General features: G+C 48.2%; 1 protein-coding gene and 1 long non-coding RNA gene across 2 annotated transcripts; one reads left to right on the top strand and one right to left on the bottom strand.

Moving 5' to 3' along the window:
• Positions 1-7427: 7427 nt before the first annotated feature.
• LOC109496127 lies at positions 7428-7901 on the bottom strand. The gene is made up of 2 exons (XR_002151975.3): positions 7760-7901; positions 7428-7646 (listed from the first exon to the last, which is right to left on the bottom strand). It is a non-coding gene; the product is annotated as an uncharacterized LOC109496127 (long non-coding RNA).
• LOC123383153 lies at positions 7752-24951 on the top strand. The gene is made up of 2 exons (XM_045049938.1): positions 7752-8206; positions 24560-24951. The coding sequence occupies exons 1-2, from the start codon at positions 7765-7767 to the stop codon at positions 24832-24834; spliced, it is 717 nt and encodes a 238-aa protein (XP_044905873.1). The 5' UTR covers positions 7752-7764; the 3' UTR covers positions 24835-24951.
• The last annotated feature ends 981 nt before the right edge of the window (positions 24952-25932 follow it).

Here is a 25932-nt window from a genome sequence, read left to right as displayed (position 1 = left end):
TTGGGCGGTGCCTGCCCCGTGGGCCATCTTTGCTCGGGAGCTCCTCACTGCCTGGCCAAGACTTTCTCAGAGCTGCACTGCAGTCTGAGGTTATTGTGTCTCCTATCCCTCCCTCTCGCTCTCCTGTCTCAGATGTCAGACCTGCACCGTGGTCTGAAACCTCTCCCTGCTTACTCCTGATTTCTCCCCTTTATCCTTTAGAAGCGGTTCCCGTAACGTATTGCTGGTGCATCTGATCCCATTTTGGTGTCTGCTTCTGAGGAGACTCACCCTGACACAGAAGAGTTGGAGACAACGCTTTATTTCTCCCTGTAGCCGTTCCCTCCTGGTTTTGATTTAGGCCCGGTAACAGCTTGCAAGGTATAAAAGTTTAATAAAGGAATCATCGATTAGGAACCCCCCCCCACCCCGCCCCGTCTCTTCCTCCTTTCATGGGGTCTGCAGCTTCACTGGTGGGAGTAAATACTACTCTTCCCGTTCAGGGCCGAGGGAGGTGGCCCAAGGGCTGCTGGCAGAGAAGGGTCATGCAAATCACGGAAATGCATGCTTTGCGAAGTTCCCCTCTCTTAGAATCCCCGGTGGACATACGCATCATTGCCCTCAAGGCCAGCTCATCCTAGGATGGAAGCAGAACTTGGCAGAGAGGATTGGAAATAAAGGCAAAGTTGCCAAGTAGAACTAATCGATGACAGGCTGCAGGCAGAAGGCTAGGAGGAGGAAGCAGGAGGGCCTGGTGGACATTATCCGGGGACAGTTCCCACTTGTCAACTGGAAGTATTCAGTAAGCACCTAAGTGCAGAAAATACTGCTTGAAGGGGTTGTCCAGAGCAAGTGAGAGAGGGGATCAACAGGACGTTCTGGTAGGGGTCTTGGGGAACTTCTAGCCCAGTGGATTTCAAACAGGTCCCTGGAGTTACCTCTGGGATTTCCTGGCAGGATGAGTGGGGGTCCCTGCGGATATGGGTTCCCTTGTCTTCCCATCCTTCAACCCAAACGGCTCCAACTGCACAGGTTCTGCCTCTCAAAACCGAGTCTGAAACTGCTAATGTAGTGTCCCCTCAGAAAAATGGACGCCCAGAGAAGTCACGTGACTGATCCAGGGTCACACAGCAAGCTAACAGCAAAGGTAGATGGGATTAGAACCCAGGGCCCTTCACTTTAGTGCTGTTCTCTTTCTGCTTCATAATGCCACCCCCGCAAGGAATCTGTAATTTCTGTGTCAGCTTAGTGGCTATGTCAGCTTGGACATAATCTGTCAAACTTACTCGCCAATACATCGAGCAGATGGTCAGGCTGGGGTTGGGTAGATGTGTCAGTTTGCTGTTTAGAGAAAAAAACCAAAGCGATCTCCCTGCTTTTTCCTCAAGTTGTCACTTAGGCGTATGTTACTTCTCCTGACTCGCAGATACTTCAATCCGTCATCGGACAAACGTTCCACTGCCGAGGCAGCGTCGAGTGGTGGGAACAGCACGGACTCGGGAGCCAGACAGATCTGGGGTGGAGCGCTGACTCCCACACCAGGGCCTTCTCAGATAAGTTCACGTGACCTTTTGGAGCCTCAGTTTCTGCATGTGTGTGATACGGAGAGCCCATGTTACAGGTTGCTTTGAGGATTCGAAATGATAGAAGTGAAGCACCTACCCAGTGCCCAGCACATCGTAGGTGCTCCCTAATCGGTAGAGTGTAATAGAAGGGTGGGAATGCTTGTCCTTATGACCCTTAAGGAGGCAGCGTAGAGGGGGACACAATGTATGTGGCGGTGGGGAGACAATGAGCTGCTAAGATGAGGGAGAAACAAATGTGATCAGTGGTTTAGGGGAGGAGGGACTTGCCTTGAAATTTTAAGGGATGGATGGTGGTTGGGGAGGTGGAGGTTACATGAGGAGGGGGTAATAACATGAGCAAAGAGGCAGAGGGGGAAGAATCAGAGCCATGGAGTTATGGGGAGCAGACTCTGGTAAATCACCGGAGTGTCGGCAGAAACCGAAGAAACCCACGTCATTGCTCCAACGGGGAGGAAGATCCTGTGCAGTGCAAGATGGTAAATTCTAGAAACAGTCCATTGTTCTTGATGTGCACTCTGAGATGGTTAAGAGCTGAGGAAGGAGTGAACCCCAGGCTTTCTCATTTTTGTATCTCTGGGCCTTTGCCCCAACCCCTAAGAGGTGAGGAAACCGAGAGCCAAAGGACTCCAGTGACTTCCCCAAAGTCACGCGGCTGGGAGTGGCAGAGTTGGACCCGTACCATCTGACTCCCCAGACCCGTCGTTCCTTCCAGCTGCACATTTCTTTGGTTTCTCTGTAGTGTGAAATGTGGGACTGGGCAGATAGATAAGAAATACTTGGGGGAAAAGCAATAAATCTTGACTGCAGCTCAGATGAAGAGCAGATGCTTCAACAGTGCTCTTCACCACTAAGTGCGCATTGAACCCCTCCAGGGAGCTTAAAAAAAAAAAGGAATGTGGAAATCAGGCTCCAATGAACCACTTGCATCAGTATCTCAGGCAGGGCCTGGGCATCCGTGGGTTTTAAGGCTCCGCAGGTGGTTCTAGCGTGCGGCCAGGACTGTGAGTCATCGAGCTGAACTTGTAATACACCTGGGCCAACCTACGTTGGCGTTTCTCAGAAGGGCTCCTGAATGGCGCGCCATCTGTATAACCCACACGCCCTTCCCCAGTCCTCTCACGGGCAGGCCGCGATCTCCCTCCCTCTCTCTTCTCCCGCCATATTGCCTCTTGATTTGGTCTTCGTACTCCTGGTGGTGACAAATTAAACCTCCCGGAACAATCAAAGGAGACCTGATCGTGGGTGAGCCATCTGGAGATCCTTTTTGGTTAGCTTGGACTTTGGGGAGGCTGAGGGGAAGAAAGTGGGAAATGACTCATCCTCCAGACGAAACACAAAAATGGTACTTATTCAAGAAGGGTTGTGGTACTTGGGCTGTAACTTTTCCTCCTGTTTCTCAGTGATTCCAGATGGTCCGTTTTCTCTTCTGCACCCCCGTGGCCACGCTCGCCGCCATGTGTAGGAGGCCCGGACTCTCTGGGCCACTCCTGTTTCAGTTTACAAAGTGAATCTGGTTTAACAATGCATGTCTGTAAAATGCTTTATGAGGACCCGAGAGAGAATTCGCACGGTGGTTATCTTTTACAGTATCCTCTCTTTTATAGATGGGAACAGTAGAAGGAGTCAGTCCGTCACAAACCTTTATTGAACATTTGTTTCGCCTAAAATGGAACTGGTGTTACAGTGCTGCCCCGGTCCCCTGCCTGGGTCAGGGTGCTCATCCCACAGCTGCTGTATGCTTGGTGGTTGCAGGTGGCTCTCAGTTGTCACCCTCTCTGGAGTAGCGTCCTTGGCCAACAGGCACCTCCTCACCCAGGAAGGGGCACCCCTCAGGCTGGCCCATCCATGGCTGATGGTCGGGAGTACAAGATGCCAACCCCTTGACTCAAATGGGGTGTGCTTTTTTTTTTTTTTTTAATTTTTTTTTTCAACGTTTATCTATTTTTGGGACAGAGAGAGACAGAGCATGAACGGGGAGGGGCAGAGAGAGAGGGAGACACAGAATCGGAAACAGGCTCCAGGCTCTGAGCCATCAGCCCAGAGCCTGACGCGGGGCTCGAACTCACGGACCGCGAGATCATGACCTGGCTGAAGTCGGATGCTTAACCAACTGTGCCACCCAGGCGCCCCAAATGGGGTGTGCTTTAAGCCCCTCGCAGTCATGGCTAGCATTGACCTGAGCCATATCCTTGCTTAGCCTTTTTTTCCCTCTGGGTCCTTCCTTCCCTTCGGGCACCGCCTCAAAAAAATCACGGACTCTGAGGTCCTTCTTCAAAATACCTTCTAGGAAACTGACCAGAGACAGAAAGTTTGCTAGGTGTCGTGGGAGCTGCAAAGATATTTACGATATGATTCTTATTTGTGAGATGCTTCTGGGTCCATTGCAGAGGCAAAGCATTAACACACAAAAAGTTAATGGGGAAAGAAGTAAATAACAAGGAAGACACTTTGGGACAGGTCACAGGCACTACACAATATTTAGATGAGGTGTAGAGGTAGAATGGTTTCAAGGACGGTGGCAGAGACCCAAAGAAGCATCTGAGAGGAGGAAATAGCACGAACGAATTTATAAAGGCAAGAAAGGGGCGCCTGGGTGGCGCAGTCGGTTAAGCGTCCGACTTCAGCCAGGTCACGATCTCGCGGTCCGTGAGTTCGAGCCCCGCGTCGGGCTCTGGGCTGACGGCTCAGAGCCTGGAGCCTGTTTCCGATGCTGTGTCTCCCTCTCTCTCTGCCCCTCCCCCGTTCATGCTCTGTCTCTCTCTGTCCCAAAAATAAATAAGCGTTGAAAAAAAAATTTTTTTTTTATAAAGGCAAGAAAAAAACACGGTGCGGGACGCTGAGCTGTGGTGCAGGGTTCTAAACCTTAGGCTGCCTTGGGATTACCTGGAGGGAGTGACAAAACACGGGTCAGCAGCCCCACACGGTTTCCGACCAGTAGGTGTGTGTTTGGGGTGAAATAATTGGCATTTCTCACAAGCCCCCAGGGGATGCTGCTGCTGGCCCGGGGCCCACACTTTGAGAACCACGGCTGCAGTGGGCTAAGATTCGAGAGACCAGGAATTGTTATTTTCTGGCATTTCTGCCAGGGACCCTCCTGCCACCACTCAGATTTCAGAGGAGACAGGGTAGACACTTAAAAGATCACGGCGTCAGATTCTTGTCCTCTGATTTTTAAGGAGGCATTCTTTTTTTTTTTTTAATTTTTTTTTTCAACGTTTTTTATTTATTTTTGGGACAGAGAGAGACAGAGCATGAACGGGGGAGGGGCAGAGAGAGAGGGAGACACAGAATCGGAAACAGGCTCCAGGCTCCGAGCCGTCAGCCCAGAGCCCGACGCGGGGCTCGAACTCCCGGACCGCGAGATCGTGACCTGGCTGAAGTCGGACGCCTAACCGACTGCGCCACCCAGGCGCCCCAAAGGAGGCATTCTTAAATCCCAGTAGAGAAGCAATAACCTTAAAAGCCTTGGCTTAAGAGTGCGAGGACCAGGGCTTGAGGAGAAAAGGGTCCTCGATTTCCAGATTTCCAAAGCTTGGCTCTACGTAGGGGAAGCTGCAGTTTCCCAGACTGAGATCCTAGGGTTCAGGATAAACCAAGGTGCGGCAGCCAAGGGCCTGTCTCCTGCTTTTGTAAATATTTCTCGGAACACAGCCGTTCCTGTTCATTTACACATTGCAGGGACTGTCGTCCTGCCACAATGGAAGAGCTGAGTAGTTGCCACAGAGAGGGAGTGTTTCACAAAACCAGTATTTCACATCCGGCCCTTAGAACAAGTATGCCACCCTCTGCTACAAACCACAGAGTCAGGAACACGGCGGGGCGGGGGGGGGGGGGTTGATGAAGAGCAGTTTCCCCATTTCTGAGAAGGGAGATGGATGTCTTACCGGCTGATGGGAAGGGAGAAAGTCATTAAGGTGACGATGGATTGGTCACTTAGCCCAGAAAGAAGGGTACGCACAAAGTTACGTTGAGAAGAATAAACTTGCATTTCTGCACTTCTGAGTCATCTGTGAAACTCCTCTCGGCTAGGGGTAATTGAGCAGAGTCAGAATGGGAAGGGTGGAAGGTACACGTGGTCACACTGGGCGGCGGGCCTGGGGTGGGGGTGGGAGGGCGCTTTTACACAGGGGGGCAGGGAGTGGGTCTGGCCCTCCTGAACACCGTCCCTATTGCACCGCAGGGTCTCTAACTGTGAGGAGGTGTAGAATCAGGAACAGTAATCGTTCCCAAAGTCCTCCGGAGGCACTGGGTCACTGGAGAGGAGAGAGGAAACCTGTGGAGGACGGTTCTATATGTAATAAAGGGAATACACTCATTCGCTCACTCACACTTTCATTTTCTAGTTCCAGAGGACATATTCCTCCCCGACTTCTGAGAAGAAATACATTTCGGTTCTCCCTGCCCCTCAAAGCCCTTCAGTCCTTAAAAGCCGTTCTCCAATCACACTTGTTCAGTAAAGCAGCGCAGTGGAAGGAAGGAAAGCAAGAAGGCTTTACAGTCAGATAACTTTGGATTTCAGGCCCAGTCTTGTCACTTAAGAGCCAGGTGACCTGGGATAACTCATTTAACCTTTCCGGACCTCAGGGTGCCCTTCTATAAACCAGGGGTCATAAGCTCCGCCTCCAGACGTTCCATGGGTAGCGGGTGTATATGAGGGAGGGTTGTCTGCTGAGGGACCAGGTGCCATCGGCATCGCTCTATTGCCCCAGGAAGCCTTGCTGTGCTAACAGGACCGCTGTCTGATGTGGCAATTAACGTGGCTTGATTAAGGCATACGCTTCATCAGAGGGAGGGGCAGCTTGCAGACAACAACAGATAACCAGAGGAAAGGGATCTCCGGGGTCCAGATTCTTCCATCAGCCATAGAAAGGCGTGCCCGGTCTCTCCCATGAAGAGACCCCTCCTTCCACGAGTTTCCCTTCCTGTAGAGTAATCTTAGGAAAGTAGCTTGCTTGCTTTTTTTTTTTTTTTAGGGTTTATTTATTTTGAGAGAGAGTGCAAGTGGGGGAGGGGCAGAGAAAGAAAGAATCGGAAGCAGGCTCTGCGCTGACAGCTCAGACTGATGCAGGGCTTGAGCCCACAAACCTCGAGATCATGACCTGAGCTGGAGTCGGACGCTTAACCGACTGAGGCACCGAGGCGCCCCAGGAAATAGCTTCATCAGTGGGCAATGCCTAGACAGCTTGGACCAGTAGTCTGGGTGCACGGGGAGAGGGGCAGCGGAGGGGAGGAGGCAGTGCACAGAGAATATGTTTTCCTGGCCTAAGAAGCCACAGTAGGCTCCGGGCTAGCCCTTCCCTATCCTCTGGGCCGGGAGACCCTAGGAAGAGGAAGTGACTCTGTGATTCTGTCACTGCATTAGAACCGCACATGCCCGCATCTTGAACACTTGGGACTGGATCCCAGACCGTCTCCCCAAGGAGGAGCGGAGAGACAGGCTGTCTAATACCAAGTAAAAAGAAGCTCAGGGGTGCTGGAAACATTCACAAAGCAGAGTTGGTTCTTAGCAGAACCATGGGTTTCATTTTGGGATGAAATAAACATCTCCCTCCCTGACAAGTGAGTTGAACTAGAAGTGCTTTCTTTCGACTCGTGCGATAGAGTGACGAGTCTGGGGAGATCCGGCGACTACAGGCTGGTTCGCAGAAGGACTTTTATTTGCTTCTCAGTCTTCGTACGAAGCAGAGGGTCTGTGCGGTCGGTGGGCACCGTGACGTAGCTCTGACAATTCTCCAGGAGGAGGGAGCGCCAGTGGCTGAGTAAGGCCCGGGCCACAGTCTCTGGGCCCAGCACCCACAGTCCTGCGGTGAGTTAAGGTAAACGACCGTATCCACTCGGGAATAAAATACCTAAACAGCGAGATCCAAGCCTTGTTCTGAAAGGAACGATTTATTTAAAACTAAACCTTTGCCTGGGAAGAGAAGCAAAGGCAACCAGCTCACATTCCCGGTGCCGACGTCTCGATGAAAGCTGGTGTCCAAGTGGAGGCTGTGAGGTATGGGACGGGCTGCCCGGGAAGGTGGTGGGTCTCCTCTCCTAGCCTCCTAGCAGCCATCAGGATAGGGTCAAAGCCTCAGCAGCCTGCGATGATTAAGTATGGTTCTTTCTAACAGGCCAATGAACCAAACGCCCGGTCAGTGACCCTGCCTCCCCCCCCCCCCCCCCCCCCCCCCCCCCCCCGTTTCTGCCATTACAAATTATGCGGCCATTAACATCCTTGTACATCAGCCTTGGGTGTGTTCGCTTCTCTGGGGGTAGATTCCCAGGAGTGGAATTGCTGAGTCGAAACTTCAAATCTTTCATTATAATAGATGTTGTCACACAGCTCTCTCAAACGTCCATAACCATTTGCAGCTCCAGCAACAATGCAGGAGACTCCCCGTGGCTCTTCATCACCGCCAACAAACCCGTTCCAGCTGCAGTCGCCCGCCCCCCCCCCCCCCCGCCACCCCATCCGCAGTTCCGCTGCCCGTGGTTTCTGTTACCCGAGATCAACCGCCCTCTGAAGGCAGATGACACTTCTGCTGCTGGAAGGTCAGAAGGTCAGCGGTGGACTAACGCTACGTCACTGCGCGTGTGTCACTCACGCCACTTCGTCTCATCACGCCGGTATTTTATCATCTCCCATCATCACAAGAAGGGTGAGTACAGAACAATAAGGCGTTTTGGGAGACCACATTCACATAACTTCTCTGACAGCATATTGTTACCATTGCTCTATTTTATTGTTAGTTAACTGCTGTTTATTGTCGATCTCTTACTGTGCCTAATTTAGAAATCAAGCGGTATCATAGGTATGAGCGTATAGGTAAAAACATGGTGTAGATAGGGTTCGACACTTTACACAGTTTCAGGCATCCGCTGGGGGTCTAAATTTTTTCCAGGCTGCTAGATATAAAGTCAGTTCAATCTGCGGTTTCTCTGGCGAGCGTGTGTCTCCTTTTGGAAGTTTGTTGCTTTTGAGATCTGCTCTTTTCTGAGTTGTCCCTTCCCCCCACTTTCCCCCCTTTCTGGGGGCTTATCAGTTAGAAAGCGTTCTTGGCACATTGTAAATATTTCACAGTGAGGACTTACGTTCTTCAGCTTGAGAAAGTTATTTTCTGTTCATTGAAAAAAATTTCTTTCGACTCTGTTTTCTGTGGTCACCTTGGAACTCTCATCGATGAGCCGGAAGTCCAGAGGGCAGGCCGTCAGGAAGAGCGAGGACACGGTGGAACCACAGCACGAGCCGGGCTTCCCCCCCACCCCCCGCCAGGGACAGAGCGGAACCTCTGCCCTTGGTGGTGCGGTGTGCAGGTTGCCTGTGGTCGCGGGGCTGAACACACACCTGGCCCGGGGGTCAGAGCAGCTGAAGGAGGATGCAGGGGAAGTGGGGCAGGTGCAGAGCCAGCAGATAATTTGAGCTGCAAATTCGTTGCCGATTCACTCCCCCCCCCACCCCCCCAAGTCTTGGCTTAAGAATCTCTCTTGTGGTCAAAATGTACAGCAAAGGAAATTCTGGGAAATATGGTTCAGCCTAGCCTGTGGACACATTAGAAGGCCACAACTTCCTTTGAAATCTAATTTAAAGGGTGGCTCAGTCGGTTAAGGGTCTGACTTTGGCTCAGGTCATGATCTCGTGGGTTGTGGGTTGGAGCCCTGCATCGGGCTCTGTGCTGACAGCTCAGAGGCGGCTTCGGATCCTCTGTCCCCCTCTCTCTGCACCTCCCCCGTGTGCTCTCTCTCTCTCTCTCTCTCAAAAATAAATAAATGTTAAAAAAAAGAAATTTAACACTCATAATCTATTTAACGCTCCTATAACACACACATAGCTATGCACCAACTTCTCTTCTAAACATTTTATGTATATTAACTCATTTCATTTTTAGAATGCCCCTATAGGTAGCTGTTATTAATGACCGTATTTTACAGAGGGCGAAACCGAGAACAGAAAGGTTAAGTAAACTGCCTCACGTCACACAGCTGGTCAACGGCAGAACTGGGCTTTAAACCCAGATAGTCTGACTCCGGGGTCTGTGTGTTCTGCCATTCCACTCTGCAAAGATCGCGTTGCCCTCTGGCCAAATGGGTAATTACGAGTGAAACACTGGTGAGGTGTAGAACTTTATGTTGGGAATTCCTTCTTTGGTTGTGTTTTTATTTTGGACTCTCCCAATGGAAATGCTCTGTCGAATTTTTTTTGCGCTGAGGAATCTGTTCCAGTAAGTAGAGGGTCAAGATTAAGACAGACTGCTCAGAGAATCCGCATTCTGCTCTCACTTGATTTCTCTGTTTTAGCATCATGAGTGCACGCCCGGCCCTCAGAAGGATGAGGTGGGCTCTCTCTGGAGGAAGTGTGGGTGCTCCCTCCGTGCTCCTCCTGTCTCTCTGCGGGCTCTGGGCTCCTGAGGGCTGAGTCCCAGAGAGTGTGTCTGCAGCCTGCGCCGTATAGACAGGAGCTAAGAAAGTCTGCTTTGCCCCCAGCACCATTCCCCTGGCTCATAGGCGGAAGCCCAGGGTGCCTCCATGTCTTGGAAAAGCCTGGGGTCTTTAACAGTGAACATTAGTCCTGTCTCAGCCACCGGGAAGTCACAGAAATGTCAGGCCGCCTTCCCTGTCCCTTTAACCTTGGAGTAGTTGGGCCACCAGAAAGGGTGAGGGAAGCAGGCTTAACCCCCAGCACTTGTAACCCTGCCCTCCCGCTCAGAAGCCCCTCGGCCACGTCTTCTGCCAAGGACGTGGGTGAGTAGGGTCACGCAGCCTCCTCAGTTCCTTCCAGGAGCCGGGGCCAGCGTGCACCTGCTCAGGCACACAGCCTTCCCACCTGCACTTCTGGGTCCTGCCACCCGTGGCTGTGGTGGACAGTGCAAGATTAACAGACACTGATCCCCAAGAGTGAAACCTAGGGTGGATGGAGCCGGGGGGAAATCTGCAACTGTACAGCTGGATCCTTGCCTGCCCCGGGAGCCCCCCTGGCACATGGAGAAGGCCCGCTGAGACATGACCGTGGGTCCCATCTCGAGCATGCCTCAGAATTCCCTGGGAGGGTTAGTATACCACACCGCGACCCCAGGGCTTCTGACTCAGTGGGCCTGAGAATATAAGTTCCCGGCCGATGCAGCTACCACTGCTGGGAAGGCCCCCCCCTGCCCCCCACGCCCCCCCCTCCCCGGCTTGGAGTGGAGGACCACTGCTTTACTGAGCGTCGCCTTCTCCTCCGGGGCACGTCACCATTCCAGTACTGACAAATCATTGCTGTCCACCGGCCAGGGAGCAGCCTGGAGGCTGTCTTTCCTGCCCAGCCCCCTCACTGAGTTGGTCAGCATCAGCAAAACCACCTGGACGCTCGAAGCCAGACAGCCCAGGAGGCCCCGGCCCTCTGGCTGTTGATCCTGACGGTCTACACAAAGTGTTCACTGTGGCGTGAACTTGCTGACAAGCACCACCCTGTGTTTGGGGGATGAACCAAACCTTCATCATGTTAGACCCGTGGATTCCTGGCTCTGAAAGCTGACACGAAAGCTCCCCCTGCGCCCTCAGCCAACCCACCCCTCGGCCATCCTCCCCAGCCGGGCCGGAGGTCTACCAGCTGCCTCCTGTGCCGGAGCTCCCCACACCCCGCACAGTAGAGCCGTGACTAGGTGTGCCCTGCCGCTTTCCCAGCATGATCCTCCTTGGCCCTGAACAGCTTGTGCCCTGACCTAGTATTTAAAGCAGAGACACGTGCACCGACTGGCAGAGGAGAGTGGCTCAGGCCTGCGTCCGGGGACGGCAGCACATCAGAGCATGCGTGGAAGCTCGGAGGCAGCCCCGCTTGACATGAGTCCCCTTCTCAAAGCCTCCATGGAGGCGTAATGAGTTCTCTGTTCCTGGCTTGCAGTCAGGGTCGCGATTTTCCTATTGTTCTCTCCCCTCCCCAGCCCATCTTCCCATCACCATGAGCTTCAGGTGATGAGTGAGGTATTTGCATATAGGAAGAGCTCCCCGCGACCTCCTTGGTGTTTAAACCCAACCGTCAGTCCCAGGGGTCTTAACCTGAGCCCTGAACCCAACTGTGGATTAAAGGGTGGGTAGGTCATCAGGTGCTGAGGTATCTATCTATAAAGTGCCCCAGACAGCATGAGAATAAATCAGAAAGATGATACCTTCTAATTAAGGTTTTCACAGGCAATACTTGGCCTAGTGGAAACACTTGAATTGCCCTTGCTGTCAGCCTCAAACAAACAAAGAGAACGTCCTCACCGGAGGTCTTTCTGTTGAGCATTTTTGCATGGTGCTCAGCCAGCAGGCAGCTGCTCGCTGTTCACAGTCAATAGAATTTTCCATGGGGTTGTACTGACTACCAGAAATTAGTCCTTTATTTAACTAACTTTTAAAGAGGTTCCAGAAGTTCAGAAAACTGCATGGATGTGATAACTTCTAATCTCAAAGAGGAACCTGAGTTTTATGAATATAAAATTTGTTTTTCTCTGCTGCCAGCAATAACTACTCAACAAGTATTTGTTAAAAAATTAATTTGAAAGGGATGCAAAATTATCGCTTGCAACACATCTCAGTCTGACCCCGTGCAAATGCTTGAAAGTGTTGTGTTCACGTGTAGTTTTCTGGGTGAGTATTCATAGCTTTTGCTGCATTTTCAAAAGAGCTTTGAACGACCCCAGCAACTGGAACAGAGGAGGACCCACTGGCTAAGAGGAAGCTCCCAACGCCTCACCTCTCTTCCCCATCCCCTTCCCTCTGCCCAGCTCTCTTCATTCTTGGCTTTTCCTTGTCATCTGATGTGTGACGAGCCTGGAGCCATGTGTTTCACTAATCACCATCATCCTCTGGATTAAAATAAGCTGGAAGGGTTTTAGGATCCAAGTAAAATAATAAATATAAACAGGCTCTACAAAATTATACAGAAGCGAGGAGTTAAAGAAAAGTTAGGAGTTGACAGTATTGTGAATGTAGTGAATGGCAGATACCCGATCCCTTGACCACTCTGTCCGCAGGCTGTTTACTTACTGTTGTAAGTGCTGAAGTGCGAGGATGCTATTAGTTAATGTGTGTTGGTAAATTTCCTATGTCAGTTACTCCCTGTACCAACTCCCCCCCCCCCCCCCCCCCCCCCCCCCGTTGAGCTAAGTAGCTTTATCCCCACTTTACAGACAGGAAACTTGGGCCTGGAGAGTTTATGTAATGTGTCCAAGTTACACAGAGACAGGTTTGAACTGGAGGCATTCTCACTTTGGTCCCCAACTTTTAACCACTATTGAGCGACTGCTGTCAGCAACGGATAAGAATTGACTTCTGGCATCTTCACAACAAATCTATGAAATGAATAAATACACTGTCATTATGCGTATTTTATGAAAGTCACAACCGAGCTGGAGATTGCCAGTGTCTCTTGCCACAAGGCCACAGAACTGGCAACTATGGAGGCTCAGGTTTACGCCAGACAGTCCTACCGTAGGGTTCACACACTTAACCTTTGCACTGAAACGATAGGTTTAAGGACCCGCATTAAGTCAGCCTCCAAACAACCAGGGGAGGGCCATTCATTAAAGGTGATTTCTGTCCTTAGAGGCTTTGGGTGATTTTTTTTTTTAAGATTCAAAAATTCATCAGTGGTGAGTAATTTCACCGGCCTTCTCACACCCTCTGTGACCGCGCATTGGTTGCAACAGACATTCACTGTATACCTATTGCAGAAAGTACTGGATGTGAGGCTGGGGGGGGGGGGTGCTGCAAAGACAAACAGGAGTGGTCCGTGCCCTCTGGGAGCGCCTGTCGAGGCTGGCAGACAGACACATACAGGAAAGCACCACAGAAAACAGACTGATGAGATGCCCTGACGACAGGGCGGGGGACATTGTCTGGGGACAATCCTGTGGCATTTGCTGGCCGTGGGGTTCCCTGGTGGGTCAGGGGTTGGGGGGCAGGTGTGGCGGACATGAGGGTTTTAAGCGGTGCTACAGCCTGGGGAGAGATGCAGGGCTGAGATATTACTCGGCCCGCTAGCTCCTCTGCTGGTTCCAAACTGTAAGAAAGAGGATGAGTTAATCTGTGAATCCAGCCAGCTGGTCACATACCACAGGCAGCTCTTTGCTTTCCCTGCCCACGCGTTCACTGCCCAATGCATGGGCAAATTTCAGAATCTTGGGGATCTGTGTGGTCATATAGGCACAGACCCCTCTCTCAACAGCTCCGGCCCTGTCTTGGGGGCATAGAGCCTTTGGGATCCCCCCCCCTGCCCATTTCCCAACTGATAATCAACTGTAGCTGACGACCCAGCATTACATAAGAGGATTATGAAACTCTAACTGGGGGGTAGGTGATGTGCGTATATAAATAGACACAAACCTCATTATTGTGCTACTTTAAGACTTAGAGACATCTAGTGGCCGAAAATTATATCTGCAGGCCTAGCCTCTGCAAGGGACTTCTAAAAAGTCCTAAGTTGTGAATTTTTTGTACATGCCCAAATTGGAAGACCTTGCATTAAACTCCTTTGAAAGAAAAGGAAGGTACAGTATTGTCTTTCATAAAAAGTACTGTACCGCCTTTCATAAAACGTACCGCCTGCTTTAAGCCTGTTCTTCCCAAAGTTTTAAATGTACATGATTGTGTACAGTTTGTGAAAGAGAAAATGAGGATATAATGACTCTAGCATCCTCTAGATACTCACCTGTCACAAAGCTCAACTTCTTTGATGTGATGAGGTTTTGTACCAACGTCCTAATTATTACCAATTAGCCTTCCAGTTGAACCTACATAGCATGAGCAACTATTAAACCAAATATTTAGGAGAATACATCATGAGAAAGCTTCCCTACGATGGAGACTAGAAGTTTCTCTGGCTGAAGGGGAAATAACGCTGCAAGGGAAACACTTCAAGGGTGGGCATTGCTGGGTCTCAGAGAGACCACAGACTGAGACCTGGGGAGACACCGTAGAGTGTCAGAGTGAAAGCAGCCATGGGACTTGTGTCATGCTCCCCTGGCTGGCAGAGCACGGAGGAAGTGGCAGGACTAGAGAAAAAGTGGCTGTAACACAAGACCTGACGGATGGGGCTTGGGCAGCCTCCCAGAGTTTCCTACACCCCAGAATAACTCAAAATCAACATAGAAGTATGTGGATAGCATGGAGGTAGGAGGGCTCACCAAAACTCTTGAATTGCTCACTGAGAATAGCATGGGGCATGGGGTGTCCCGGCAGTTGCCTGTGTGGCCACGTGACATGTCACCCACCAGTGCCTCCACACCAGGGAAGCTCCCCATTCCTTAGATATGAAACTGGGGGGAGTAGATGGAAGAGCAAGCCCCAAACTGGGTGACCCTAAATTTTGCCACCCCAGTAGAATGGAGATGCAAAATAGAAATTAAACTGAGCTACAGGAAATGATGAAAATATTTTTTTTAATGTCTGTATTTGTGGACTGAGCTGTATGTTACGTATTGGCTGCATATTTGTAGAACAAAATAGGACTTTTAGATATGACTATAGGATATTTGGAAGAAAACTATTACACACACACACACACACACACACACACACACACACATACACACACACACGTCAGGATCCCAGCTGGAAGCAGCACACTCAAATTGAGTAACTTACAAAGTTATGGGTAGAATTCCCAGAAACCAATGGATCATGCGGTACCCTGGGGTTAACCAAAGCAGGAAACTTTACCACCGCCACACTTGAAGGGAGTAGAGGGGGAGACGTGGAGGGGACGGCTGCATGGACAGGGCATCCAAACAGGAGCTGGCATTAATACGGGGCATTGATACGGGGAAAGAGTTTGGGGCATATACCTTGATCTCACGCTCCCACTCCCTAATCTCTGCCAGTGCACTTCCATTGGAAAACCCAGGTGGAAGCCAAGTGCAAGGAGATCATCAATAGCATCCACGTCGGTCAGCCTCCCCAGGCACAGAGTAGAAAGGAAAAAGGGATAAAGTGGAGTTAGTGGGGCAAATAGGAGATACCCAACATTAATGGCTTTGTTCAAACCTCATCACATAAAATATCTATGTCTCACCCCACCCCCTCCCTCCCCACTTTCTCTCCCTCCCCTCTTCTCTCTCTCTCTCTCTCTGTCATACACACATTTCTAGCCATTCATTCATTTGTTGCTCATTGTGTTTCAGTGTATAACCAGATTTTTTTCTGATTACAAAAGTAATATGTATTCATTTTTAAAAATACGTAAAGGTATAAAGAAGAAAACTCATCCTAATTGCGCCACACAGAGATTGGCCTCTGTTAATGCTTTCATCTAATATCTCTTTATACATCTTTTCTTTTTTTTTACGGTCACTGGGTTTTTATATCATTTTCTATGTTTTAAAAAAATGTATTGAAATTTTTTTAAAATTCCAGTATAATTAATACATAGTGTTGCACTAGGTTCAGGTATTTAATGCAGTGATTAAGCAATTATATATGTTATTCACTCCTCATCACAATATCTCTATAGGTAAGAGGCTATTTGTTTTATTTCTTTTTTCTTTGTTCATTTGTTTTGTTTCTTAAATTCCACATAAGTGAAATCCTATGGTATTTGTCTTTCTCTGGCTGACTTACTTCACTTAGCATTATAACTCTCTAGATCCATCCATGTCGTTGCAGATGGCAAGATTTCATTATTTTCCATGGCTGGGTATTATTCCATTGCGTGTGTGTATATATACCACATCTTCTTTATCTGTGCATCGATAAATGGACGCTTGGGCTGCTTCCGTTATTTGGCTGTTGTAGATCATGTAAACGTAAGGGTGCATATATCTTTTCAAATTAGTTCTTTTATGTTGTTTGGGTAGATACCCAGTAGTGGAATTACTGGATCATATGGTAATTCTATTTTTACCTTTTTAAAAAATATTTATTTTGAGAGAGAGAGACCAAATGTGAGCAGGGGAGGGTAAGAGAGAGAGACACACACACAGAATCTGAAGCAGGCTCCAGGCTCTGAGCCATCAGCACAGAGCCCGATGCGGGGCTCGACGTTGAGAACGGTGAGATCATGACCGGAGCTGAAGTCGGACGCTTAACCGACTGAGCCACCCAGGTGCCCCTTGACTTTTAACTTTCTGAGGAACATTTATACTGTCTTCCACCGTGGCTATACCAGTTTGCATTCCCACCAACAGTGCATGAGAGTTCCTTTAGGTCTACATCCTACTTGTTTCTTGTGGTTTTGATTTTAGCCATTCTGACAGCTGTGAGGTGATAGCTCATTGTGGGTTCGATTTGTGTTTTCCTGACGATGAGTGATGCTGAGCATCTTCTTATGTCCTTTATACGTCTTTCCTATACATGTCTGTGTAAATAAGGGATGAATCTTACCATGCAGAGATATTTATAGATTATTTTCCCGCTCAATAATTTGCATAACTCTTTACATTTCAATACGGATATATGTCATCATTTTATTTATTTTTTTTTTATTTCTTTATATGTCATCATTTTAAATAGGTACATAGTTTTGTATACTATTTATAAATAAACTATAATAAGTTAGCCGCTTTTTGGAGGGGCATGGAGGTTGTTTCTAATTTTTTTTTGGCGATTATAAGCAATGCTGTGATAAACATCCTTGTGTGTTGGGGTCTTTGGGTTGCTTGTGTAGTTATTCCCCCAGGACAGTGGTTCTCCAAGTGTGTTCCATGGAGCCCATGGGAATGCCTGAGGGGCTCCTGCAGGGGTGAGGTAAAGGCCAAGTATCAGGGCTGCAGCCCCTAACCCTGCCTCAGCAGTCACAGGCTTACTTCTCTCTGCTCTTTTTGGTGTGAAGAAAGAGATCCACCACTCAGTGCAGCTGGAAACCCAGTGCTTTAGGATATAGCCAAAGAAAAAGAAAATTGTTAGGCCAGGGTATGCATGTTAAAGATCTGATACATACTGCCAAATGACTTCTCCCCTGAAAGGGCATCCTAATACGTTCCTACAAAAGCATGTGTGCCTATATTCCCCTACAGTTATAAGGCTCTAAAGGCAAAAATATCACTCTTTTAATTCGTATTTCTTTGATTAGTAGCTGTATTAGTTTTCTACCGCGGCTGTAACAAATTACCACTTGTTGGCTTAAAAGAACACAGATTTATTATCTTACACGTCTGGAACTCAGAAATCCAACACGGGCCTCGTCAACATGCGGCAGGGCTGTGTTCCTTTCTGGGAGCTCCGGTACAGAATCTACTTCCTTGTCTTATCCAGCTTCTAGAAGCCACCTGCATCATGGGCTTGTGGGCCCTTCCTCCATCTTCAAAGCCATCACTTTTGTTGATGGACAGTTTATCGTTCTTTCATAAATTATCTCTGTGTCCTTTACTCATTTTGCTGAAATAATATTTGTATTTTTCCATCTGATTGGTAAAATAAATTTTAGACTATAACCGTGTTGCCTATTACATATGTGGCAATTTTTTCCCCCACATTTCTGGGTTTTTTTAATTAAAATTTTTAATGCTCGTTTATTTTGCGAGAGAGAGAGAGAGAGCGCGCACGAACAAGGGAGGGGCAGAGAAAGAGGGAGAGAGAGAGAGAATCCCAAGCAGGGCTTGATGCAGGTCTCGAACTCCCAAACCATGAGATCATGACCTGAGCTGAAATCAAGAGTTGAATGCTTAACTCACTGAGCCGTCCAGACGCCCCACCATGTTTCTGGTTTTTAAACTTTCCTTAGGCTGTGTTATTAGTTTTCTCAGGCTGCCATAACGTAAGACCATAGACTGTGTGCCTTAAAAAACAGAAATTTATTTTCTGAGAGTTTTGGAGGTTAGAAGTCCAAGATCAGGGTGCCAGCACGGTCAATTTCCCGTGACAGCTTTCTTCCTGGCTTGCAAACAGCCACCTTCTTGCTGTGTCCTCACATGACAGGGAGGAAGCAAGCTCTAATTCTATCATGAGGACTCACCTTCATGACCTCGTTCAACCCTGACTACCTCCCCAAAGCCCCATCTCCAGATGCCATCACACTGAGAGTTAGGGCTTCGACATACGACTTTTGTGGGGGTGCAAACATTTGGTCCATAGCAGGAAGATTTTGGACTTTCATGCGGTCACATCTATCCATCATATTCCTGAGGCTTTTTGGCTTTAGGGGCATGTTTAGCTTAGGAAGGCCTCTCCCACCAGGGATCCATAAACATGTTATATACACTTGCTTCTTAAACTTTTAGAGATTTGCCTTCTTTTACATGCAAATTTTGATCATTCTGGAATCTAATTTGGGGTAAGGTCTGACTCTGTTTTTTGCCCACTTAAAGTACTTCGGTTAACATTTTATCCTTTGAATCCAGTTTCAAAATAGTCTCTAAGCACATAAGCCTTTGACCAGAGACTGGAGTTCTGGATTTGCCATTATGCGAAGATTGGCCTGTTGAAATTTGTTTCTCCTCCCCTTTCTGTGCTAGTTGAAGAAAAACTATTTTTTGTCTCTCTGGAAAATCGATTCATTAGGTAAAGGAGCAACAACTAAAGCCAACTTTTTTTAAAGGAAACAATGAGTTTCCTTAATATTTCAAGCTTGAACAGCATTCTGTGTATAGTCATTTACGATCAGCTCATCTGAACGTATACTTACGGCTTTCGCATTCCTTTGAATCCTAAAGTTATTTGATCTTCGAAACCCATGGCAAAAACCTGTCTGTGGAAGAAACCTATCTAGATATTTGGACTTTAAAACACTTGGACTTCATCTGATAGGGCCACTCAGTGTCCTGCACAAGGCTGGCATGAAATGTCTGTGCCTGGGAGTGAAGGTTTGGGGCAAAGCTTCATACAGCAGAAGAGTGAGTTCTAAATGTTGTCAAACAGACTCAACGATTAATAGCTACATGCAATACTGGTATATCATACATTAATAATTATCGTTATAAAACAGTAACACTGTAATAATATAACAAGTACAAGTGTAAAATAATCTTAATGATTAAATATTCAACAGGATTAAAAGTTCCATTGAATCCAAAGTCTTTCGTATGCCCTACCCTGTGCCTTTGCCCTGGGTTTCGAGGGACTAAAAAGTGTGCATGGCCACAAAACAAATATTTGTGATGAAAGCAGTTTGAGAGACAATACAAATTGGTGACTTAATACGTAAATTTATGTGTTGTGTATATGTTGTGATGCTAACGTGATACATTTTAATTAACACTATAAAAGCAATTTTTAGTATTTCACGGTCAGACCTTGAAAAGGAGCAGTTTCCGGGCCACAAATGTGTTGAATTTGGAAGATTGTTTTTAAATCAGTTGTTCCAAAGTCAGGAATCCTGTCACTATAAAAATAAGATTCTAAGTAAAGGTGAGAGCCAGGCTAACTAGAGGCGTTTTTTGTTTGGCTAAAATTATATGTGGTTTCCATGAGAAGGAGTTGAAATTGTATACGTTTGTTACGAGAAATACTTTCCGGATATGACACTGGCACTTACAAGAGAAAAGCGATACTACTAAATAAGACCTGGTTGATTTATCTAGAATGATAGTTCTTAAGGAAGCTGAACGTTTAGTACGAAGAACAGGCCTGTTTTGGAAATTTCAGAAAGGTTTGGGGACCTTTTCAAGAAGCTAGAGGTGGATGGTGTGGGCCTGAATGATGTCACATTCGTTCCCCTCCTTGTCTTTAAGACAACGTGTTGCCTCACGGTTCAGGCCATATTTATAGTTGTGTTTTGATTGATAAATGGGATGCCAAGAAGCCAGGAGGGCAGTGAGTTAACGACAAGGAGGGCACGGCATTTGTGAGATGACCTTTGGCAGAGAAGACTCCATGAACTGGCCCCAAGGCCACTATGGGGAATCCTGCTGAAGAGGCCTAAATGTCCTCAAATCACAACAGTGCTCTCTGCTGCCATGTGTCCCTCCCCTAACTGTGATCCTGGCGCCAAAGGTTGCCACAATTAGGACTGAGACTCTTGCTGCCCTGTGGGAGGGGAGATTTAAATCACTAGGGAGAGAGTTTGGGGGACTGATGATAATTAAGGATGCAAAAACAACAAAGTCAATTATTATTTTTTTTTAATTTTTTTTTAACGTTTATTTATTTTTGAGACAGAGAGACAGAGCATGAACGGGGGAGGGGCAGAGAGAGAGAGAGACACAGAATCGGAAGCAGGCTCCAGGCTCTGAGCCATCAGCCCAGAGCCCGACGCGGGGCTCGAACTCACGGACCGTGAGATCGTGACCTGAGCTGAAGTCAGACGCTTAACCGACTGAGCCACCCAGGCGCCCCAACAAAGTCAATTATTAATTCAAGAGGAACCCATAAGTCAAGTGGGGAAGGGGATTGCCGTATATGCTGCATGGCTCAGCTGTCCGTAAGACGTTCCCAATCATAAAAGATGAACACTTTTCCTTCTTCTTGTTCCCACTGTTTGGTTCCCAGCAGCAGGTGGGTTGGGGGAGACGTCCAGGGTGGCGTTCGCCCCCATTAAGTTTCAGCAGCACCTCGCGGAGAGCCTCCCATCAGGTTTCCACTGCACTCCGGTGAGCGGATTCCCAGCAAATCGTGCCAGCAGCACAGTGGTTGGCTTCTCAGCCTTGGCCTGCCAGCCCCGCCTCAGGGAGGGGTGTTCCTTCCTCCAGTAGCCTTGCTCATCTCTAGGGCTTTCTTTATAGTTCTCTTTCTCCTCTAAGATAACCTTATGTTGTGTTAATAGTTCCTATATTATACTTCCTTATATTATATTCTTATATTATGCTTTCCCTCCACAAATGGCGGCATGGTTTCCATCTCCTCGACCTTGATGAATTCAGCATGGAATACTTATCTCACCAAAATTGATGCAATTATTTGGGGAGGAGGGGAAATTGCAAAGTGTGTGTGTGTGTGTGTGTGTGTGTGTGCGCGCGCGCGCGCGAGCACGTGCACACGCATGTGCGAGAGAGAGAGAGAGAGAGAGAGAGAGAGAGAGAGAGAGAGAGAGAGAGGAACAGAGAAAAGAACTGAACCCTTATCTTCCATAGTAGGAAGTGGATAAATAAGATCTAAAACTGATCAGGAAATGGAGTGAGAGAAATCACTGTTTTTTATGATGATAAGTCTTGTATTGGACCCTTTGTGATTGTAGATAACTTTGATAGGAATGAAAACTGATAAAAAGAAAATCACTGGGACTGACACAAATAAAAAGGGAAGGAAGGAAAGGGTGTTATGAAGTTTGTAGAACATCAAAAGACGTGTCATTGGGGTAATTTATTATTTTAGTTAAACTCAGAATATGTGATCAAACTAATTGGCTGGCCGAATTAATTAATACATATATTTTTATTTTTAAGCAATCCCTACACCCAACTTGGGGCTTGAACTCACAAACCTGAGATCAAGAATCGCACACTCTGACTGCGCCAGCCGGGCGCCCCCGGCCAAACTAATTTAATGTGATGGGAAAACAGGCTCATTTTCTCCTACATTGCTTTTTCCCTGGAAAGAAAAGCATAGAGATTGAGGAAATGCATGCCTCTGGGTACATGGCGCTCCAGGATGGCGTGTAGAAGAGCCCACGGAGGTCTGTCTCTATTATGGGAAGGGGTGGGGACGCCAAATAATTGACTAGGATTATTTTCATCTTCAAAGGAAAACCTTATCTGCTGCCCTCTGAGGCTCTCTCCCCGGCCTCCCTAGGGATCGCCCCTCATAGTCAGAGAAACCAGCTTAAATGGATTTCCACTGTTAATGAGCGGGCATGCACAGAAACACCTCTTTTTTCCCCCCTATTGGCACAAATGCACATGATCATCTGAAATACAGCGTGGTGTTCGTGAATTAGCAAACCACGGAAAGCCGTGAATATTTGTAGTTTAAAATTTTTTTTTTCAACGTTTATTTATTTTTTTGGGACAGAGAGAGCATGAACGGGGGAGGGGCAGAGAGAGAGGGAGACACAGAATGGGAAACAGGCTCCAGGCTCTGAGCCATCAGCCCAGAGCCTGACGCGGGGCTCGAACTCACGGACGGCGAGATCGTGACCTGGCTGAAGTCGGAGGCTTAACCGACTGCGCCACCCAGGCGCCCCTGAATATTTGTAGTTTAGAGAACAAGTCTGGGTAAGCTAAACAGAAATGCCAGTATCTCCTGGGCCGGGTCGGAAGGACCAGGACGGATCTTGCTCAGAATCGTGAATCGGAGCGGAGGGGAGGGCGGCAGGACAGCAGTTGGGTGGCAATTTTGGTGCTACCGACAGAGTCAGATGGTTGCTAGTGTTGAAAGGGAATGTAGTGACTCTCTCAGGAGACTAACAACAAATAAATACAAAATAGGTAATAGATAGCTAGGAAAACGTACGGCGGCCATCGCTCTAACACATTTACGAAAAGGAACGCGCAAGTCTAACACTCTTCCTTGTCCCTTGGTTTCCGTCTCTCTAACATGGGAATGTAAACACCAGTGTTTCCGTGAGAATTAGGGAAATTTGTGGGCAATAGCCCTAGCCCAATGTCTGGTTTGCAGTAGGCATTAAATAACTGGTCGTTACTGGCGTGCCTGGGTGGCTCAGTCCATTGAGCGTGTGACTCTTGGTTTCAGCTCAGGTCGTGATCTCACGGTAGGTGGGTTCAAGGCCTGTGTCAGACTCTGTGCTGGCAGCTCGGAGCCTGTTTGGGATTCTCTCTCTCTCTCTCTCTCTCTCTCTCTCTCTCTCTGCCCCTCCCCTGCTTGTGTGCACTCTCCCTCTCTCAAAAATAAATAAACATTAAAAAAAAATAACTGGTCATACTGATACGTTCATTATTTTTAATAATGTTATTACTGCTTTTGTTATTATCATTGATATTTGAAGGCAGAGATGGCACCCTAAAGGTTTTTAGGAGCCAGCCCAGGAAGGTAAATGAGGCAGTTGGGCTTTACGGGGACTGTGGCAAAATGGAGCGTGCACATCCTTCCCAGCAGAGCCGCCCCCAGGCTCTTCCAGCAAGTTCCTGTGACAGAAAAATGCCAGACCCCTCCTCCTCCTCCTCCTTATCCTCACTTCAGGAAAAGCTGGAAATCAAGATTTCCCTGTGAAATCCTCCAATTTTAAATACTGAGGATTAAACCAATCCTGTCTGTGGAGAGGATTGGGCCCACAAGCCTTGCACGCAACACTTTAGAGAAATAGGTGTCCCCCAGCTAGGAGACCCGACTCCCTCTTTGGGATCCTCAGGCCGTCAGTGTTCCTTAGCGTTTCCCCCAGTGTCCTCCCTGTCACATCTCACACTGCTTCCTCTGGTAAGCTGGCAACCTGGGTTCTGCCAGTGTCCCTGAAGGCTGGAGTGAAGCAAGGTCTTGCCAAGGGTCCTCCCTGGCCCCGTTGGTCCCAGGATCATCCAAGAGACCTTAACTGAAGCCCTTACCTCCCCATTTTGGGCCTTCCCCCCCTCCTCCCGGGACCCTCCGAGAGCAGGGCTAAGACCGTTATTCACACTAAAGTGTTAACGACTTAACAGCTCCCACCTTACAATGGGTATCTACATTTTCAAAGAGAACACTCATAAAGGAAATAGAGTTAGTTACTAATACCGGGATGTCAGGGCTCTTGGCACCTTGGCTTTTCAGATCACACCAGGGGGGCAAAATGAAACTCCGTCTTTGGGGGAAGCTAGCCAGGTGCCAGCTTCTTTGGGGGCCTGGTTTAAAAGTCTCCAGGGACCCAGAAGGAGAAGATGCTTGGACGTCTTCCCTGCTGTTGAGGAGCCAGTTAACTTTTGTTTAACATCCGTTGTCAAGTCAGGGACAGTTCAGCGTCTGCTAGATATTGGTGAAACAACTCACCGAGTCACTGTCGGGTGGTCTGGAATGATCAAGTATTACTTTCGGGTAAAAAAGAATCAGCAAGCCGTTTGCCGTAAGCTCAGGTCATTGGTTTTCTCCATTCGGCCAAGGGATTCTTCTCGGGCTTCTAAAAGCAGGCCTTGCAATTCAAGCGTGTGGTCACCAGGTGGTGGAAGTGTGCCATGACCGTGGAGTCTAAGTGGTGTTGGGGGGGGGGCGGGAGCCGAGCTCACCTTCAAACTAGGGACGGCTCTGCCTGCCTTTCCTTTCAGCCGTTTCCAACCTGGAGTTCGTCAAAAGGTGTTCGCCTTTCTGGCAATTCCTGGCTCTAAAGGTCTACGTTGTAACCCAAAGCATTCTGGCCGAAAACCGTCACCTTCGGTCCATCCCCGAGAAAGTGAAGAGTTCCTGCCCTTGGAAAAAGTGTCACAACCTCAGGACCCGCCTCAGGACCCGACTCTCCGTGGGCTCTCCACGTCCTTCACTGCTTTGCCTTCTCCTCCAAGTACAAGCCGGTCTCATCATTCATGGTAGCTGTGTTCCATAAAGCTGCCGGGAATACAGGACTGTAGCACCTGGGGAAGTTCAAGTGTCGGTCTCTGCCAGCCCCTGGTCATAGCAGTTTCATCAACTGGCCAATAAATAACTTTGTTTTATGTGTTAATTTCTGTTCAAAGGCCCTTTATTTAAGATACTGATTTACATGTGACCTGTTATTTTACACTGATTTATATTACATGTAATATACCGTTAACACTGAACTCGGGGCCGACGGCACTGTAACTCGTGCCTGAACGAAGCTCGTCTAAAACAAATATTTTCTCCAGAAGGCACATCGCCATCTTCTTGTGCTTGGGATCACCAGACAGCCCTTCGGCGCCACCCTTGAGGGCTATTTAAGCAGCACGATCACAAACAAAAAGCACAAAAGGGTGAAAACAGTGGCACTAAGTAGACTCAGGAAGGACACTTGCGGACGGGATGAGAACAGAAAACAAGAAAGCAAGGATTTGCCTGGTGTGACCTCAGCTGGGAACATGTGCATCAGGGGACTCAAATTTTCTCTTATCTGCACCGTGTTTGGGAATGACCCCAAAGTGTCACACGTATTGATTCTGGGGTCACCAATAGCAGATAGGCAAATCTGCAGATACAGAATTGGTAAATACTAAGGACCAACTGCACAAACGTGCCCAACGCTCAGACGCTGGCTTTAGGTGCTTTTCTCTTTCTCTCTTCTCCTGGCCAGAACTCTGACATCAGCAATTTGTATCTCCGGGCAGAGACCTTGAAAACATGCCTCTAAAGCCCTGACCTCTCTCTAGACCAGCAGTTCTCAAAGTAGGATTCCGGGATCCTTGAGGAGGGAGGAGACCCTTCCTTTTTTTGCAGCTAAACACTTGCACGAATCCGGATTCCCTTCATATACTTGAGCTAAAACAGTTTGTCACAACAGTTGAACGTGGAAGCAGACCTGAGAGGCCAGCCGTCTTCTTGTAAGCTGGACACTGAAGAGATTTGCAAACATACGAAGCAATTGCCACGATTATTCTTTTTTTTTTTTTTTCTTTTTGGTTAGGTAAATATGGTAATGTTATTTATGTTAAGGTGGCATGGGTTTGTCATTGTTACTTTTAAACAAATC

Source organism: Felis catus, chromosome F2 (assembly GCF_018350175.1).
Source record: "Felis catus isolate Fca126 chromosome F2, F.catus_Fca126_mat1.0, whole genome shotgun sequence".
NCBI lineage: Eukaryota > Metazoa > Chordata > Mammalia > Carnivora > Felidae > Felis > Felis catus.
Note: the sequence above shows the minus strand (reverse complement) of the source record. Positions and strands in the feature narration are given on the sequence as shown.